General features: G+C 38.3%; 1 protein-coding gene across 1 annotated transcript; it reads left to right on the forward strand.

Annotated features, from left to right (window-relative positions):
- The first annotated feature begins 448 nt into the window (after nucleotides 1-448).
- rab21 (RAB21, member RAS oncogene family) lies at nucleotides 449-15,393 on the forward strand. Its single transcript, XM_003221166.4, has 7 exons — nucleotides 449-992; nucleotides 10,100-10,159; nucleotides 10,306-10,413; nucleotides 10,773-10,836; nucleotides 11,704-11,758; nucleotides 12,681-12,769; nucleotides 13,590-15,393. The coding sequence occupies exons 1-7, from the start codon at nucleotides 801-803 to the stop codon at nucleotides 13,727-13,729; spliced, it is 708 nt and encodes a 235-aa protein (XP_003221214.1). The 5' UTR covers nucleotides 449-800; the 3' UTR covers nucleotides 13,730-15,393.
- Nucleotides 15,394-15,798: the final 405 nt, after the last annotated feature.

The following is a 15,798-nucleotide window of genomic DNA, read 5'->3' on the forward strand; positions in this document are numbered from 1 at the left end:
ACAGGAATCAATCAGGGCCAGCTAACACCTCCCAACAAAGGATTCCCCCCAGGCAGGAAGCAGCCAGACTTGAAGCTGCAAGACTATTCTATGTTAATCAAGGTGGCCAATTGAAACATTCACACTTGCCTCCAACAGACAAGAGTTCTTTCTCCCACCCTGGAACTTCCAGAGATATATAAACCTCCCTTGCCTAGTTTCCAACAGACCTCACAACCTCTAAGGATGCGTGCCATAGATGTGGGTGAAACGTCAGGAGAGAATGTTTCTGGAACATGGCCATATAGCTCAAAAATCTCAGCAACGCGGCCATGTCAACGCTTGCTCAAGGGGCGTGGCCAAGAGGGCGGGAGGGGCGTGGCAATTTCGACATTCACCTTCTTGAAGTGCAGGGAGTGGGCGAGCAGAGGGGGAAATGGAAGCCACGCCTACGAGATTGGCCCCGCCCCCTTGGGTCCGTCTTAAAAGCTCCTCCTCCGCTTCCTTCTGCTTTTTTCGGGGGCGGAGCGTCCACCCCAGCCAGCGTCGCGTGACCGCGCGCCTGATGACGTAGGAGGAAGAAGCCGACGCCATTAGAGGGAGGCCCAGCCAGACGCCCCCCGAGTCGGGAAGTGTGTTTCGGTTTATTTTTTCCTTCCCTTCCCCTCAGAGTCTCCTCTCTGCTTTTCGCGGCCTTGCTTCCTTCCTTTCTCGGCGCTTCAGGGCCTGGGGCTTCCGTGGTGTTCGTGGCTCCGTCGCTCACCCTGCGACCTCCGGTCAGTTGCGGCTGATGTGAGGCCGCGGCGGCCCCTTCGCTGCGGATGGCGACGGTTGCGGCGGCGGCCTCTTCTGGCGTCGGAGGCGGCGGCGGCGGCGCTGCTGCTACTGCCGCCGGCGGAAGGAGCTTCTCCTTCAAGGTGGTGCTGCTCGGGGAAGGCTGCGTGGGGAAGACCTCCCTGGTGCTCCGCTACTGCGAGAACAAGTTCAACGACAAGCACATCACCACTCTCCAGGTCGGTCGTTCAGGATAAGTCTTCACACCAGGTATGGTATGGGCCAACTTGGGCCCTCTAGGTGTTTTGGACTTCAATTCCCAGGATTCCTAATAGCCTAAGGCCCCTTCCTTTCCGTCTTCCGCTTAAGCGGCTGAGGGGGGAAAGGAAAGGGCCGGAAGCTGTTAGAAATTCTGGGAGTTGAAGTCCAAAACACCTGGAGGGCCTAAATTTGCCTATGCCTACCCCACACTGTAGGGATCATGCAGTCTGGCACCACTTGGACTGCCATGGAACCATGGGAGTTGAAGTTTGTTTGAGACACCAGCCCTCTTAGGTAGGGAAGGCTAAAGACCTTGTGAAACTAGAACTCCCAGGATTCCAGATAATTGAGCCGTGGCAATTAAAGTGGTTGGAGGATGTCTCTTGTTGGTTTTAGGCCCCTTCCACACAGCTGTTTAAAATCCACATTGAACTGGATTATATGGCATGTGGATGCGGATAATCCAGTTCAAAGCAGATATTGTGGGTTATCTGCCTTGATATCTGGGTTATATGGCTGTGTGGAATGGTCCCCTGAGGCATTTGTATTGTCCTCGAGGGTTCTGCCTTGCTGAATTTGGGACAGGGAGTCTCAGGGCCCTTCCACACAGCCCTATATCCCAGAATGTCAAGGCAGAAAATCCCACATTATCTGAGTGTGGTCTCAGATAATCCAGTTCAAAGCAGATATTGTGGGATTTTTTGCCTTGATATTCTGAAATATAGGGCTGTGTGGAAGGGCAACCTCCTTGGGGTGCGTTTACATTGTGGAATTAATGCAGCTGTACACCACTTGGAGAATGCAATGGAATTATGGAAGTTGTAGTTTTGACATGCCTTGTGCCTAGGCCGTAGCTTTTAAATTGGATGACTTTAAAGAGCAACGATTAATTGGCAAAGGCATACTTATATTCCAGACTTTTTATGACAGGAGTGACTTGAGAAACTGCAAGTTGCTTCTGGTGTGAGAGAATTGGCCATCTGCAAGGATGTTGTTGCCCAGGGGACGCCCAGATGTTTGACGTTTTATTGTCCTTGTGGTAGGCGTCTCTCATATCCCTGCATGGGAAGCTGGAGCTCACTCTCACTTCCCAGATTTGAAGTGCCTACCTGTCAGTCAGCAGTCCTGCCGGCACAAGGGTTTAACCCATTGCGCCACCAGGGGCTTCTCGATATTCCAGGCTAACCCAGCTATTATTGGGTGCATCTATAAGAAATAGTGCAGTTGGACACCACTTTAACTGCCATGACTATGCTATGGGGTCTTGGGAATTGTAGTTTGGTGAGGCATCAGCACTTTGATAGAGAGACGCTAAATGCCTTGCAAAATTAAAGCTCCCCGTGATTCCATAGTATTGGATGGCAGCTAAAGTGGGGGTCAAACTGTATTACTCAGGCTTGGGCAAACTTTGTCCCTCCATGTGTTTTGGACTTCAAAACCCACAATTCCTAACAGCCGGTAAAAGCTGGGATTTCTGGGAGCTGATCCAAAACACCTGGAGGGCCAAACTTTGCCCATGTCTGGTGTAGATGCATCTTACGTTGGGCAGTGACTGTCTGCTGTCATGCTCAAAGGCATTTGTATTGCTCTTCCAGTCATTGCTTTTTGAGTTTCAAATGTGAAGACTTAGTATAGTCTTCTTGGTTATCCTACAAACGCATTTATAAAATTGTATGTGCAAACTGTAGGATTTAGTATGCATTAGCTATAGGCTTTCCTTGTTGGCTTTACAGACATTTGTAATGTCTGCACAGGCACTGCCTTCTTGAATTTGTGATGCGAAGTGCTAGGACAGTCTTCTTAGTTACTCTACAAATGCATTTATAAAATTGTTTGGTACACTCTTAACTATAGGCCTCCTTTGGACAATTTGCCTTCTCCTGTCAGGCTTACAGACATTTGCGTTGTTCTCACAGGCATTGTCCCTATAGATTGCAGTGGGGAGGGCAGGTTTTTTTGTTACCCTATGCAGATAGTCCCTGAGTTACAAACATCTGACTTACAAATAACTCGTAGTTAAGAATGGGGATGAGAAAACAGGAAGTGAGAGAAATCTACCTGGAGGAAGGGAAATTCACCCCTTTTACCATGTGGAAAGAGTGTAGCATCAATTCTTGTTTCCACAACAAGCCACATTTTTCAAAATCCAATCCAATGGTTACAGGGACAGAAAGTAAGGTGAAATCTTCTGAACAAGAGCATAGACAGCAAAAGAAAAACCACAGGGGCATTAACCCTTCCCAAAGCTTTTATATATGTGTGTGTGTGTGTATGGCTGGAGTTACACTTTAAAATGTACTTGTTTCAACCTACATACAAATTTAACTTAAGAACCTACAAGACCTATCTTCTTTGTAACTTTGGGACTACCTGTATATTGCTTTAATAACTTTCAGTACTTGCAAAGTACAGACAAATTCAGTTAATGACCAAGGATCCACTTACTTGGGATCACTTGTATACAGACTATGTTATATTACAGTGTGTTATTTTTGTTTTCAAGCATCCAGAATGCAGAGGCTAAAAAATCCTGTGTTTCATTTTTCTGCCAGTTCTATCTTCCAAGAGTATCAAACTTCCTCACTAGAAAAGCTGTACTCTCTAGTTTTGTGTTTCTAAAAGTTACAAATGATGAAAAAACAGTGCAGGTTGAGTCCCCCTCGAGGTAGAGAAAGGCGGGATATAAATATGGTAAATAAATATGCCTTATCCAGAAATCCAAAATGCTCCTTAATTGCCTACATTGTGACTGAGGTAGTAAAACCTTTTCTAATGGTTCAGTATACACAAACTTTGTTTTATGCAGAAACTTAATTGAGATTATTCTGTATATAATTATATTCAGGCTATGCATATAAGATGTCTTTTAAAACGTAAATAAATGTTGGATTTTTAGACTTTCATTTCATTTCAAAGATAGCTCATTACTCCATAATCTGAAGTCCAAAAGGCTTCTGGTTCTAATCTTTTCAGATAAGAATACTCAACATGTATTTTGTTTTGTAATTTGTAAAAGTTTCCAGACTGTTGCTTCTTTACCCTGTCTTGCACAAAGTGGTTCTTTAGTAAATATTTGGTAGCATTAGACTCTTAAGGATAAATCAAGGGTAACGTTATCTATTGATGGGTGTTGGCCATGAAGAAAAATCCACAAACAGTGATACTTTTATTGGGTCAACTTGAAATGCAGAGGTTACATCATGCACGTTTCACATCACAAGGGTTTTCACACATGGATGGGAAGTTCTCTGGCTAAGGATTAAAAACTTTCAGTAAGGTGTGTGTAAAGATGGGAATGGATTGAGAAACTGCAGTGGTGTGACTGTTTAACATCAGTGATTTTGCCATGAAAGAATGCAATGGTAAACAAAAATGAGCAGAAGAGCAGGAGGGTTATGTTAGTTGTACAATTCTCTTAACAAATCTATTTGTTTATGGTGGAATTTCTTTTGCATGTTTCAGAGATGTTGTGAGCAGAAAAGCAAGGTTTTTGATGAATTTTCTTCACATGTTCTACCTTACTCTTATCTAATATTAGCATCCAATCATACCAGAATTCTGCAATACAAGTTAGCAAATTAAATTACACATTTATTTTCACAAGTGCCTGTCTGGGCTTCAACTATCTATGAAGAGATTGTCAGATGTGTCATATCACCATTCTAACACCAGTCTTTCACCTGAATGCTGTTTCCATTGTTTAAGCAAGTAATTTGAAACTCTTGTTGCTCTAGTGCTTGTGCTATAATGCATTCTGACATGGTGGGGATGTTGTGAAATTTAGAAGCTTTATATGGAGAGCTGGCATTTTCAAGTGTATATTGAAAATGACTCTGCATATGATTATGCTACAGGTGGATTTGTTTAGCATGACTGTATACATTCAAGGACATTAACACAGAACCATTTGTTTATAAAAATTGGAGTCCTAGCACAGTGCAAGAGGCAAGGCCTGATAAATTCCTGGACAGATAATAAAATCATATCTTCCTCAAGAAAAACAATAAGCTTTTTAGTGACAGGTTGTATTGTTTACTTGATATACGTGTGGCCTGTGGTACCTCAAGCAATTAAAGTAAAATTGTTCTTTGAAGAGGCAGCTGCATTTCATAACCTGATCAGTGTTGCTAGAAAGTTTAAGTTTGAATGTGCAAAATTGTTTGATGTATATTGCAATAGTTCTGATCCTTTGTACCAGAAATGTTACTCATGGGAAAGCATACTGTGAGCACTTTTTATTGCAAAAGATTGGCAAAGAGAACATTTCTCTCCTTTTTATATATTTCTCTTAGTCTGTGTTCCTTTTCACTAGTATGCAGATGGTGTCACATTTTTCAAAAGCCTGCATTAAAGTAGAGTGGGGCTTGTTGTAGTCTCCCTTTTTGTACAATATATAAGGAAGAGAAGCTTATACATTCCTCCTTTTGATCACATCCACCCTTTGTAACCTTATAGACATTCAGTTTAATGGCTGATAATTTGAATCTGGGTGTCCCAGGTATTCTACTTGACATAGAGCAGTATTATATATTGCCATATGATAGCTTTGTTCGAAAACCATACATTTCCAAAGTACGTGGATTGTATTTTCCATGTCCCAAAATAATGTTTGTGTGTATCTCTGAACAAAAGTAAGTTTTGTCTAATTGAAGAATATATAGTATCTACTACTGCTGATTAGTGGTGCAGAATTCTGTTAGGTTGTTATTGCTTTACCTGGAATTCCAACAGTATTCTCATCCTGTTCCAGTTGCATGTTGGATTGTGGAACATTCTTTCGCCCTTCTTACTTGGAAATTCTTACATATTCTAGTACATGTTTTTCCTAAACCATGCTTTCATATGTATTGTAATAATAATACATTTTCTTTATTACCTGCCTTTCCTGTTGGCTCAAAGTGGGGTATAACAAAGTAAAAACACATGAACGTAAAATACAAACAATAAAATTCATAAATAAAAACACACCAGTATAAAAAGTACACCAATAATGTTTGCTTTTGTCATAAATATTCATTTTTGTTGTGAATATTTTCAAACAAATCCATTGTTTTTTTTGTACATTTTCTCCTTAATGTCTAGCAGGAAAGTGGCAAAAGTGCATTGTCCCACTGCCTGTACTGAAGGTTGCAAAATCAGTATTTCTCTCTGCAAAAAGGAACCTAGTAATTTTCTTTTCCGTTCCTGCCAATAATCTGTCACAAATATTTTTTGGGACCAGAAATTTACTTAGGAGCATATATTGTAGAATCAGTAATAAAATTAATGCTCACAAGTAAGTGTATTGTAATACACTTTAACATTATAATATTGTAAGCCACTCCGAGTCCAGTAGGGGAGATGGTGGTGGGATACAAATAAAATATTATTATTATTACATCTTACTGCATTCTGGTTCTGAAAATCATTTTACTAGATAGGCATGTAGATTTTCTGCACTGTAATTCTAAGGGCAGTGTTTCACATGATTGTGCATTCATACATAAACGTTTGCTTCCTACATTGATCCATTTGTTTGTGGTAACTTAGTTATGGTGCAATTAACATACGATCAAAGCTAAATTATTTTAGACTGTGAAGTCATAAGACATTCACAAGATCTGACAAACTGGTGATGGTAGTGTGGTTGGATGTTGGAAGTTTACTTCTTATAATGTGTGGCCTTCTGTTATTTGAAGCAGTGTCCTGAAAGTATCAGAGTAAACTTACAATTTGTTGCTCTCTTGTGGTAAGTAAAACCTCTTGTTAACACAGTGCTGCAAGTATATGTCCTCTTTTTCTGTATTTGTTCCCTAGGATTGAGGGGGGAAAGTTAGGAAACTGCTTTTTTGATTATAGATCCTAGAATTCTACATCAGGATGGTCACTTGGAGTTGTAAGATGTAAAATAACCTTTTTGGGTTCTTGATATAGAGATGTAGTTGCCAGAGTTCATTTCTATATATTGAGCTAACAAAGAGGAACCAGTCTACAGTAATATGTGCCCATGAATTTTCATGCTGCTTTGAGATGAATGCCAGGTGTGACAAGACATTTCCCTGGCTGGGTAAATGGGTCTATTGTATGCTCTTCTGGATAATAACACCCTGTTAGGCCTGCAGAGCTTGTTACGTTTACCATATTTCTTCCATTGTAAAACACCATTGATTGTAAGATGCACTGTAATTTCAGTACCACTATCACCAATAAAAATACATAAGATACACCTGCAATTCTAAGATACATCTTATTTTTAGATGTGTTTATATATGGAAAAAGTGTGTCTTAGAATTGAAGAAATGCAGTATTAAATAGGTTTTCTGTGGGTGGGAATGAAATGCGTGAACCAGTTACAGTTACAAAGGTAAGAGCAGTGGTTCTCAACCTGTGGGTCCCCAGATGTTTTGGCCTTCAACTCGCAGAAATCCTGACAGCTGTTAACTGGCTGGGATTTCTGGGAGTTGTGGGCCAAAACACCTGGGGACCCACAGGTTGAGAACCACTGGGTAAGAGTTTAAATAAGTGGAGCTCTTCACTTTTTCCCTGAAAATATACTGAGCTGTCTTGGCTCCCGTACAAAAGGAATATGGGGTATCAATTAAATAAAGAAATAATATAAACAGCAGGTGCAATTTGTATTCTAACATTCTTACTGATAGTGGCAGGTACCAGGCAAGATAGTTTCCTATCAGTAAACCGCTCTCTTGAAACAGTTTAGCATAGCTTGCTTATGTGGTGGTCCACAGATGATTTCAGGGACAACATGATGATCAGCATAAGAGAAAAGTTTGGGAACCACAGGTTTATGTATGTGGTGAATGTAATTATTAATCATTGTTTTGAAGGAGTAATGTTAATTCCCTTTCTTTAAAAACAAGTATTCATTATAATTGAATTGATGACTAACCCATGCACAGTGTTCACATGTTTATCTCAAGGTACAACTACACTGCTGAATTAATGCAGTTTGATAATTTAAACTACTATGGGTCAATTCTATGTCATTTTACAATGTCTTTAGCCTTCTCTGCCAAAGAGTGCTGGTACCTTGCCAAACTACAACTTCCAGTCATGGCAGTTAAAGGTGTTAAAATTCATTAATTCTACATTGTAGATTGAAGAAGACTATAGTGACTCCCCATTCTAAACTGCAAGGACAACGCCTTTGAGGGTAATGCAAATATCTGTAAGGCTGACAGAAAAAGCAAAGGCAGGAGAAGCCTACTGTTAACATATACTAAAGCCTATAGTTAGGGTGAATACTAAAACAATTTCATCAATGCATTTATAGAGTAACTAAGAAGGCGTAGATCAGTGGTTCTCAACTTGTGGGTCCCCAGGTGTTTTAGTCTACAACGCCCAGAAATCCCAGCCAGCTAACCAGCTGTTAGAATTTCTGGGAGTTGAAGGCCAAAACATTTGGGGACCCATGGGTTGAGAACCACTGGTGTAGATGCACCTCCAGTTTTCACATATGTTGTTTTAAGATGCATGTGCTGAAGGTCAAAGTAAAAAGGGATCTTTCCCTGAGCTTGCCTTTCTCAGTATTCTGTGAATATTGCAGTTAAATTTAACTGTTAAATTGCATGTGTGCTCTTTAGAATTGACATTTGGTTGTGTGTGTGTTTGTAGCTGGATATCTGTACTTGAGTACAAAAGTAAAGTGTGGGTTGACCCTCTCAGCTGCTTTCAGTTATGAAGGCAGTTAACACAGTTGATTGGCATGATTAGCATTTATAATAGCAGATTTCCTTTTTGCAGAGAAATGTCACTTTTTAATCTGATTCCATTGCAGTACTTGTTTTGCAGCAGCAGATTGTTAATCTTGCATTTCTTGTTGTATATAAAAGTATTAAAGCAATATACATAAAGTTTAAGTGCAGTCTAGGCACACTGTAATCAAGAAAAAAAATATTGAAGTAAGACATTCTGCAATAATCATGGAGAAAAAATACATGGTCCAGCTGAGTTGATGGCATAGGAGCATGGCTTCAGTGCTGGTGGTCTTTGCGTCTTCCAGCACGCTGACATTTGTCCGCCTGTCTTCCCAAGAGATTTGCAGGATTTTTCTGAGGCAACGCTGATGGAAATGCTCCAGGAGTTGAGTGTGACGTCTGTAGACCGTCCACGTTTCGCAGGCGTAGAGCAGGGTTGGGAGGACAATGGCTTTATAAACAAGCACCTTGGTATCTCTACGGATGTCCTGGTCATCAAACACTCTCTGCTGCATGCGGAAAAATGCTGCACTCGCAGAGCTCAGGCGGTGTTGTCTTTCAGTGTCAATGTTGACTTTTGTGGAGAGGTGGCTGCCAAGGTAGTGGAAATGGTCAATGTTTTCTAATTTTACACCATTAAGCTGTATTCTTGGCATTGCAGAGGGGTTAGCTGGTGCCTGTTGGAAGAGTACTTTGATTTTCTTGATGTTCAATGAGAGGCCGAGCTTCTTGTATGCTTCTGCAAAGGAGTTCAGAGTGGCTTTGTAGGTCTTCTTCTGAGTGCGCACAGACTACGTTGTCATCGGCATATTGGAGTTCTATAATAGATGTTGTAGTGACTTATTCTTACATTTTATATATATATATGTGTGTGTGTGTGTGTATATATATATATACTTATTCTATAAACTAATATTTATATTTATATTCTATAAACTAATTAAAAAGGGGACATTTCTGTATATAAGGTTTTTTTTTGAAATGTGGGGTGATTTCTTTAATGTATGGATATAATTTAGAAATCTCTAGGATTTCAGATGTTTTCTATAATTTTGTTTTTGTTCTGTGCTTTCAAGCCAGTGCTCTTTGGCAGAGAAGGTTATAGAACTTGTAACTATAACTTCTAGGATTCCATAGCATTGAGCCATGGTAGTTGAAGTCATGTCCAGCTGCATTAATTCTGCATGTAGATGCACCCCCAGTGGTCCCATGGCTGAACAGGGATTTGAACCCAGGTCTCTCTGAATTCTAGTCCAACGGCCAAACCATAGTAAAAATTTATTGCTATCTTATGATACATTTTTGCAGCTATGAAATTTCTAAACAATTCTACACTTATTAATCAATATGACTTAAAAGATATTTAATATGCATGTGTTCTTCATTTGCAGGCATCTTTTCTAACAAAGAAGCTAAACATTGGAGGAAAAAGAGTAAACCTCGCGATATGGGTATGTGTAGATCAGATTTCTTTGTTGCTTCTATAAAAATAGAAATACTTTTACTACATCAAAACAATAAGAGGCAACAAAATAGCATTGATTTTTGCTTTTAATATTTAAAAAAGTACTAATGTAAGTATCTTTGCTATGTGCAGGACACAGCGGGGCAAGAGAGATTTCATGCACTAGGTCCCATTTACTACAGAGACTCTAATGGAGCTATTTTAGTGTATGATATAACAGATGAAGACTCTTTTCAGAAGGTAAGTATAACCTTTCTACATACGAAAGTTTTGGGCTTTCTACTAGTAATCTGCATTTTTAATCACTAGTCACTTAGTAGTGCAAGTGGCTATGCTGCAGTTGTGCCATACATTCATTTCAGAAAATGTTTTCAGAGTTTAGCTGAAATGCTATTGCACTACAATACTATGCGTGTCTGTTCAGTGAGGCTTAATTTAAGGTAAGTGGATATTAGATTTTAGGCTTAATGTAGGAGTTCGATACTTTTACCTGTTTGTTTCAATATTACATAATTCAGTTAGAATAATCTTTTTGCAATGAAGTGCTCCTTGTAGTAATATTGAAATAAAACCATTAAAATGTCTTCTCATCCTTGCAGGTAAAAAACTGGGTCAAGGAATTAAGAAAAATGTTGGGAAATGAAATTTGTCTATGCATAGTCGGTAAGCTTTTAAACTCTTATACCTTATTAAGAGACTGAGACATGTTTATCTTAAGTGCTAATTTGTGTTTTAAATGCCTCTAATCTTGTATTCCTTTTAAAGATATTTCAAAAATTTTGTGTGGGTGTACATTGTTCCAAAAAGAAATAATGGATGGTTGCTTTAAAAATGAAAAATAGGAAATAACATGGCAATAGTGATAATGTGAAAGCTGTTTTTGCAAACTTTCTGAAGCCCTATTACAGAAGTCCGTTTAGCTGTGTATTCCCCAACTGAAAGGGAAAAAAGTACTGAAACAGTTACTCTATGAATTAGCTATGATGTACTTAAGTGTTGCTCCTATTGTAACTGATGGAAATTTGTTTCAATCCTGTATAAATTATCCACACATATTTCTGTTACTTCTTGCTGACAGACTAGTATTTCTTTACGCTTAGTTACAACTTGGTTGCACTTTAGTAACCACCACAGTTTCCTGTATAATTGCAAAAGGAAACACATTTCGAAGAGGTTTTTTCCTAATTGTAAGGATGTAGCAAGAATTGCTTAGAGAGGGGGAGGATGCCTATCATAGCCTTTGCTGTTTTCACTTTCAGTGGGAGTGGGTTGCAGAAATGTCACAGGTTGTTTTTGCTTAATGACAAGCTCCTTAAATGGTTTTGGGAATTTGAGGTTGAATGGCTAACTAGTGCCATTGGGATAAATCTTGATTGTATGTAGAAGCAGGCCAGACAATGTTACATGGGTCTAGAAAATGCAGTTAAAATATTCCTGGTGTAGAATTAGTTGGGAGATGGGCCATTGATGTTAAGCGGACCATATTTTTTAAAATATTTCAATCACTAAGGAAGTTTGAATTCCTGACAGGTAACAAAATAGACTTGGACAAGGAAAGGCATGTCTCCATTCAAGAAGCAGAAACGTAAGTTTAAATTTGTGCATTTCTCTTATTTTCAAAGTATTTCAACTCATATCTAGATGTACTGCAGACTGCAGTGGTTCAGCGTGGACTTGCACAGCATGCACCTCAAATTACAAATCATTAAAACATTCAAAGCAAACAACAGTAACTTCTAATCTAATCTTTTTGTCTTTTATTTTACTTTGGGTTTCTTTTTTTGCTGGTTTTAATGAAGCATATTATTTTAATGGTGTACATCTGGTATGGATTGTCTAAGTTATCAGTGGTTTAGCTGTGGCATCTGTTTATTATGAATTCCTTATAACTACAGTTTCCTTTCGTCATTTGACCAGCATCTCAGGGAATTCTTGCCTTGTGCACAGATTGTCCCCATTATGAAAATGTGGAGTACTCTCAAAGATACACTGTTCTCTAATGTACACTGAGTGCTCTGCATCTAGTTGCCTTTTGCACTGATATTCTTTGGTAACATGTGGGCTGTACTCAGCCTTTGGAACTTATCTGAAGTAAGGAAGGACATGATATGGATAGGTGTTGGCCTCATAAGCCAATGTCATATGCTTAATGTAAATATGGTGTAATTTATTCACCTGAATGCTGCTAGTTTGTTTTCATCTGTCTTATGTTTATGTTTCATATTTATGTATCTCTTTTTTGCATTTTACTGTTGGCCATATTGAGTCTCGGTAGTGAAGAGCTTGCATATATATTTAACACATTAAAATATTAGCAGCAATTTCAAGCATATCATTTGCTATTTTACAGATATTTCACTTCTGTATGCTAGTTGCCAAAAGATCCACATTTTGTGTTTGCTAGAGCATTATTGGAACACAAAATTATATGTGTAAAAAATAAAAAATGTTCTTTTCCAGTTAGAGACTAAAGGATTTCCCCTCTCTTTTTTTTTTTTTTTTTACAGATATGCAGAATCAGTGGGGGCGAGACACTATCACACATCAGCCAAACAGAACAAAGGAATAGAAGAACTCTTTCTTGACCTGTGTAAAAGTAAGGTTTTTTTGTTTGCTGGCTATGCTAATGATGTAAAATTAAGAAATTTGGATACACAATGGTACCTGGTTCCTGGCTATAACGTTTAAACATAGTGCAAATGATGCTAGTTTTTGAAAGGCTGCATGGCACAACTTGTGTTCTGTAATCTTTCATTACATTTTGATTGACAGTGGACAAAGTGCTGTATGTGGACCACATGTTGCCTCCAACCATTTTTGTTGGCAACGTTTGGAGGGAAACAGGCATGTGCTGCTTTTCTCATTCTAGATCTGATGTAGGGAGCTTCTGATCCAGATGTGACTCTCACAACTTCCCTACTGAGTCCACAAGCCTTTTGTAATGATTATTTAATGTGCATGCATGGTTATCGGTCAGCTCAAATAAAACTTAAGGATTATTTCTACTTACCTGGTGGCAAGTAACTGCTGCTTAAATCATTTGGGGCTTGTGATCTCTGCAGTAAAATGATGTTCTAAATATATGACCAGTTCCATTTATTCCACTATTTATATGCATTGTACTATATCAATTTATAATTTACTTTTGTTAACAAAGTTAGCAGCTGCACATAGAATGTCTGAGGTCAATCTCCAGTGGTATTGCAATTAAGTATCATGTATGGGCTATTCTGAGTACTTACAGTTAACTTTAAAAATACTTTGCTGACTAATTTCAAGTAAAAAGCATTAGAATATATTTTGAAAAATCTTTAAAAAAATCTCCTAATGACCTGTGCAGGACCTGTGTGACTTCGTGTTGCTTTTATCTCCAAACATGTTTAGACTGAACCTAATGTAATATTCTTAAATTTTAGGAATGATCGAAACTGCACAAGTTGATGAGAGAGCACGAGGCAATGGTTCCAGTCAGTCAGGAGCTGCAAGGCGTGGAGTACAGATAATTGATGATGAGCCAGCAGTTCAGAGCAGCGGAGGTTGTTGTTCATCTGGATAATTGCATAAGACTGTGCATTTTGGCCCCTTGGTGAAGACTGCCATATTCAAGTCTCATTCTTTATCAGTGAAGAATTGGAATTAACAGTATTTAAAATCATTTGTAACAATTCAGTACCATTAAGTGCTAAACTAGTCAAGTATGTGACCAGAGAATTGGCATTTTCTACAGTGGTTAACAAAGCAAACCAATGGCCTTTTTACATGTTTCTTTAATAATGAATAATATTGCATGTGGGAAAGACTTATGGCTTCATTTATATTTTAAATAAGATCATTATTTAATAACTTATATACACTATTGGAATGAGACATTTTTTGCAGCCCTTTGTATTTTGTGGTAGATTGAACTGTATCACTTCAAAATCGCAAATTGATTTCTTTTTAATTAGCAGATACCTGGATACTATTTTTGCAGGGATGGCATCAAACTATAACTGTCTGACTACTTTGATATATTCATCCTGTATTCCATGCTGGTAAAATAAATTGTAAAAATACATATTAAATATTTTATCTGCTTTTACAAGTCAGATGCAAAAAAATATATGTTAGTCTTTTCAGTGATTGTGAAGTGAATAACAGTTGGTGAAAAGATAACAAGTTTGATTAACTACTATACACTTTTCTTCTTGCTAGTTGGTGACTATTTTTTGCTTGCTCTGAAGTTTACATACATTGAGTATTTTTCTGGCAAGGTTTGGTCTATAACATTTTAGATCCAAAAATGTAGTTGGAGTGCTGTGAACTGCTGCTAAACTTCTAACTAATGGAAGTCTGACATGCCTAAAATACTCTGTTGCTTCAGCAACTTATACGACACGTGAACTTGGCCTTTTCCATCTGATAATCACTAAACAAGACCTGCTCATAAAACTTTTGATGTCTTCACTCCTTTCTTCCTTGTGTAATGATTTTTTTCCCAGTCAAAAAACCAAAATGAGATGACAATAAGTTGACTACAATTAGGGGTTTTAAAAAAGAGAGATAATTGAAAATTGGTAAGAACTTGCCTGTGGCTCTTGTATAAACTTAGTTTTCAATCTACTTTGTTTTTCAGTTGAAATGGTTTTGTATAGCAAAGTATAAAGGGAAGTCTTATCTTTTGAAGGAACAGAAACGTTGAAAGTGAACTCAAAACTGATTTTGGCAAGGCTAGAGCAGAATATTTTTGACTTCTTGATAGAAATATCACTTACGTTTTTGTGTGAGAAATATGTTGATGAAGAAAATGCCCAGTACAGTTTAGCCTTTAGAAACTGACATGTGTGATTTTAAAGTCACATGCGGTGGCTTGAATTTTAAGTGGTAGAGCAATGATACTCATGTTGGAACATCAGAATTGTTACACTGGGAATCCAACACACATCCATTAACTTCACCTTTCAGAACCTGACACAGTAACTTTTAAGAATAGTTTTAGAATACACTGCATGCATTGAATATCCTGCCCAAGTTGATATATTAAAATCACGTTTGTGAGAAGAAACTGTCACACATGGCCATGATTTAATATGTACATTGTACTCTGTACCTTAACCCTTACTGAAATTGTAAATTAGATTATCTGTTAAAGTACATATTGTTTAAGTGGCTCATTTACTGTGACTTCTACCATGTGCTGCTGTAAGCTGCTCTATATTCATTAAATATTCATATTTAGTATCTTCTACTTAACAACAATTTTTCTGTAATGAATTTTGGCTGGAACAGTTGCAAGTGAAGATAGGTTCACTAATCCAAAATTGATTTAAGAAAGGGGATTAATTTTGTTTTATTCCTATGACTGACTTGGAGTGAGGGAGGTGGAAGCTCCTTACTTGAAGGTTTTTAAACAGGTTGGATGGCCATCTGTCAAATGCACTTTGACTGTGCTTTTTTTGCATGTCAGGGAGTTGGACTAGATGGCCTATGTGGTCCCTCCCAGCTCTATGATTCTATGTTTATGACTCAAAATTGGTTTTTCCAACTCATGTCAAACATTCTTGTGACTGGTAGGACAAGAGAAGAATGCCCTTTTAAAAAATAAAAATAAAATAATAATAAAGCTTAAGAGGTAAGCAATCACTA

Source organism: Anolis carolinensis, chromosome 5 (assembly GCF_035594765.1).
Source record: "Anolis carolinensis isolate JA03-04 chromosome 5, rAnoCar3.1.pri, whole genome shotgun sequence".
Taxonomy (NCBI): Eukaryota; Metazoa; Chordata; class Lepidosauria; order Squamata; family Dactyloidae; genus Anolis; species Anolis carolinensis.

Excerpts from the sequence above, each read along its gene's own strand:
- rab21 (XM_003221166.4), top strand. The coding sequence starts at position 801 with ATGGCGACGGTTGCGGCGGCGGCCTCTTCTGGCGTCGGAGGCGGCGGC. Across the intron at positions 10,837-11,703 it reads AATTTGTCTATGCATAGTCG|GTAACAAAATAGACTTGGAC; the intron begins GTAAGCTTTTAA and ends AATTCCTGACAG. Across the intron at positions 11,759-12,680 it reads TCCATTCAAGAAGCAGAAAC|ATATGCAGAATCAGTGGGGG; the intron begins GTAAGTTTAAAT and ends TTTTTTTTACAG.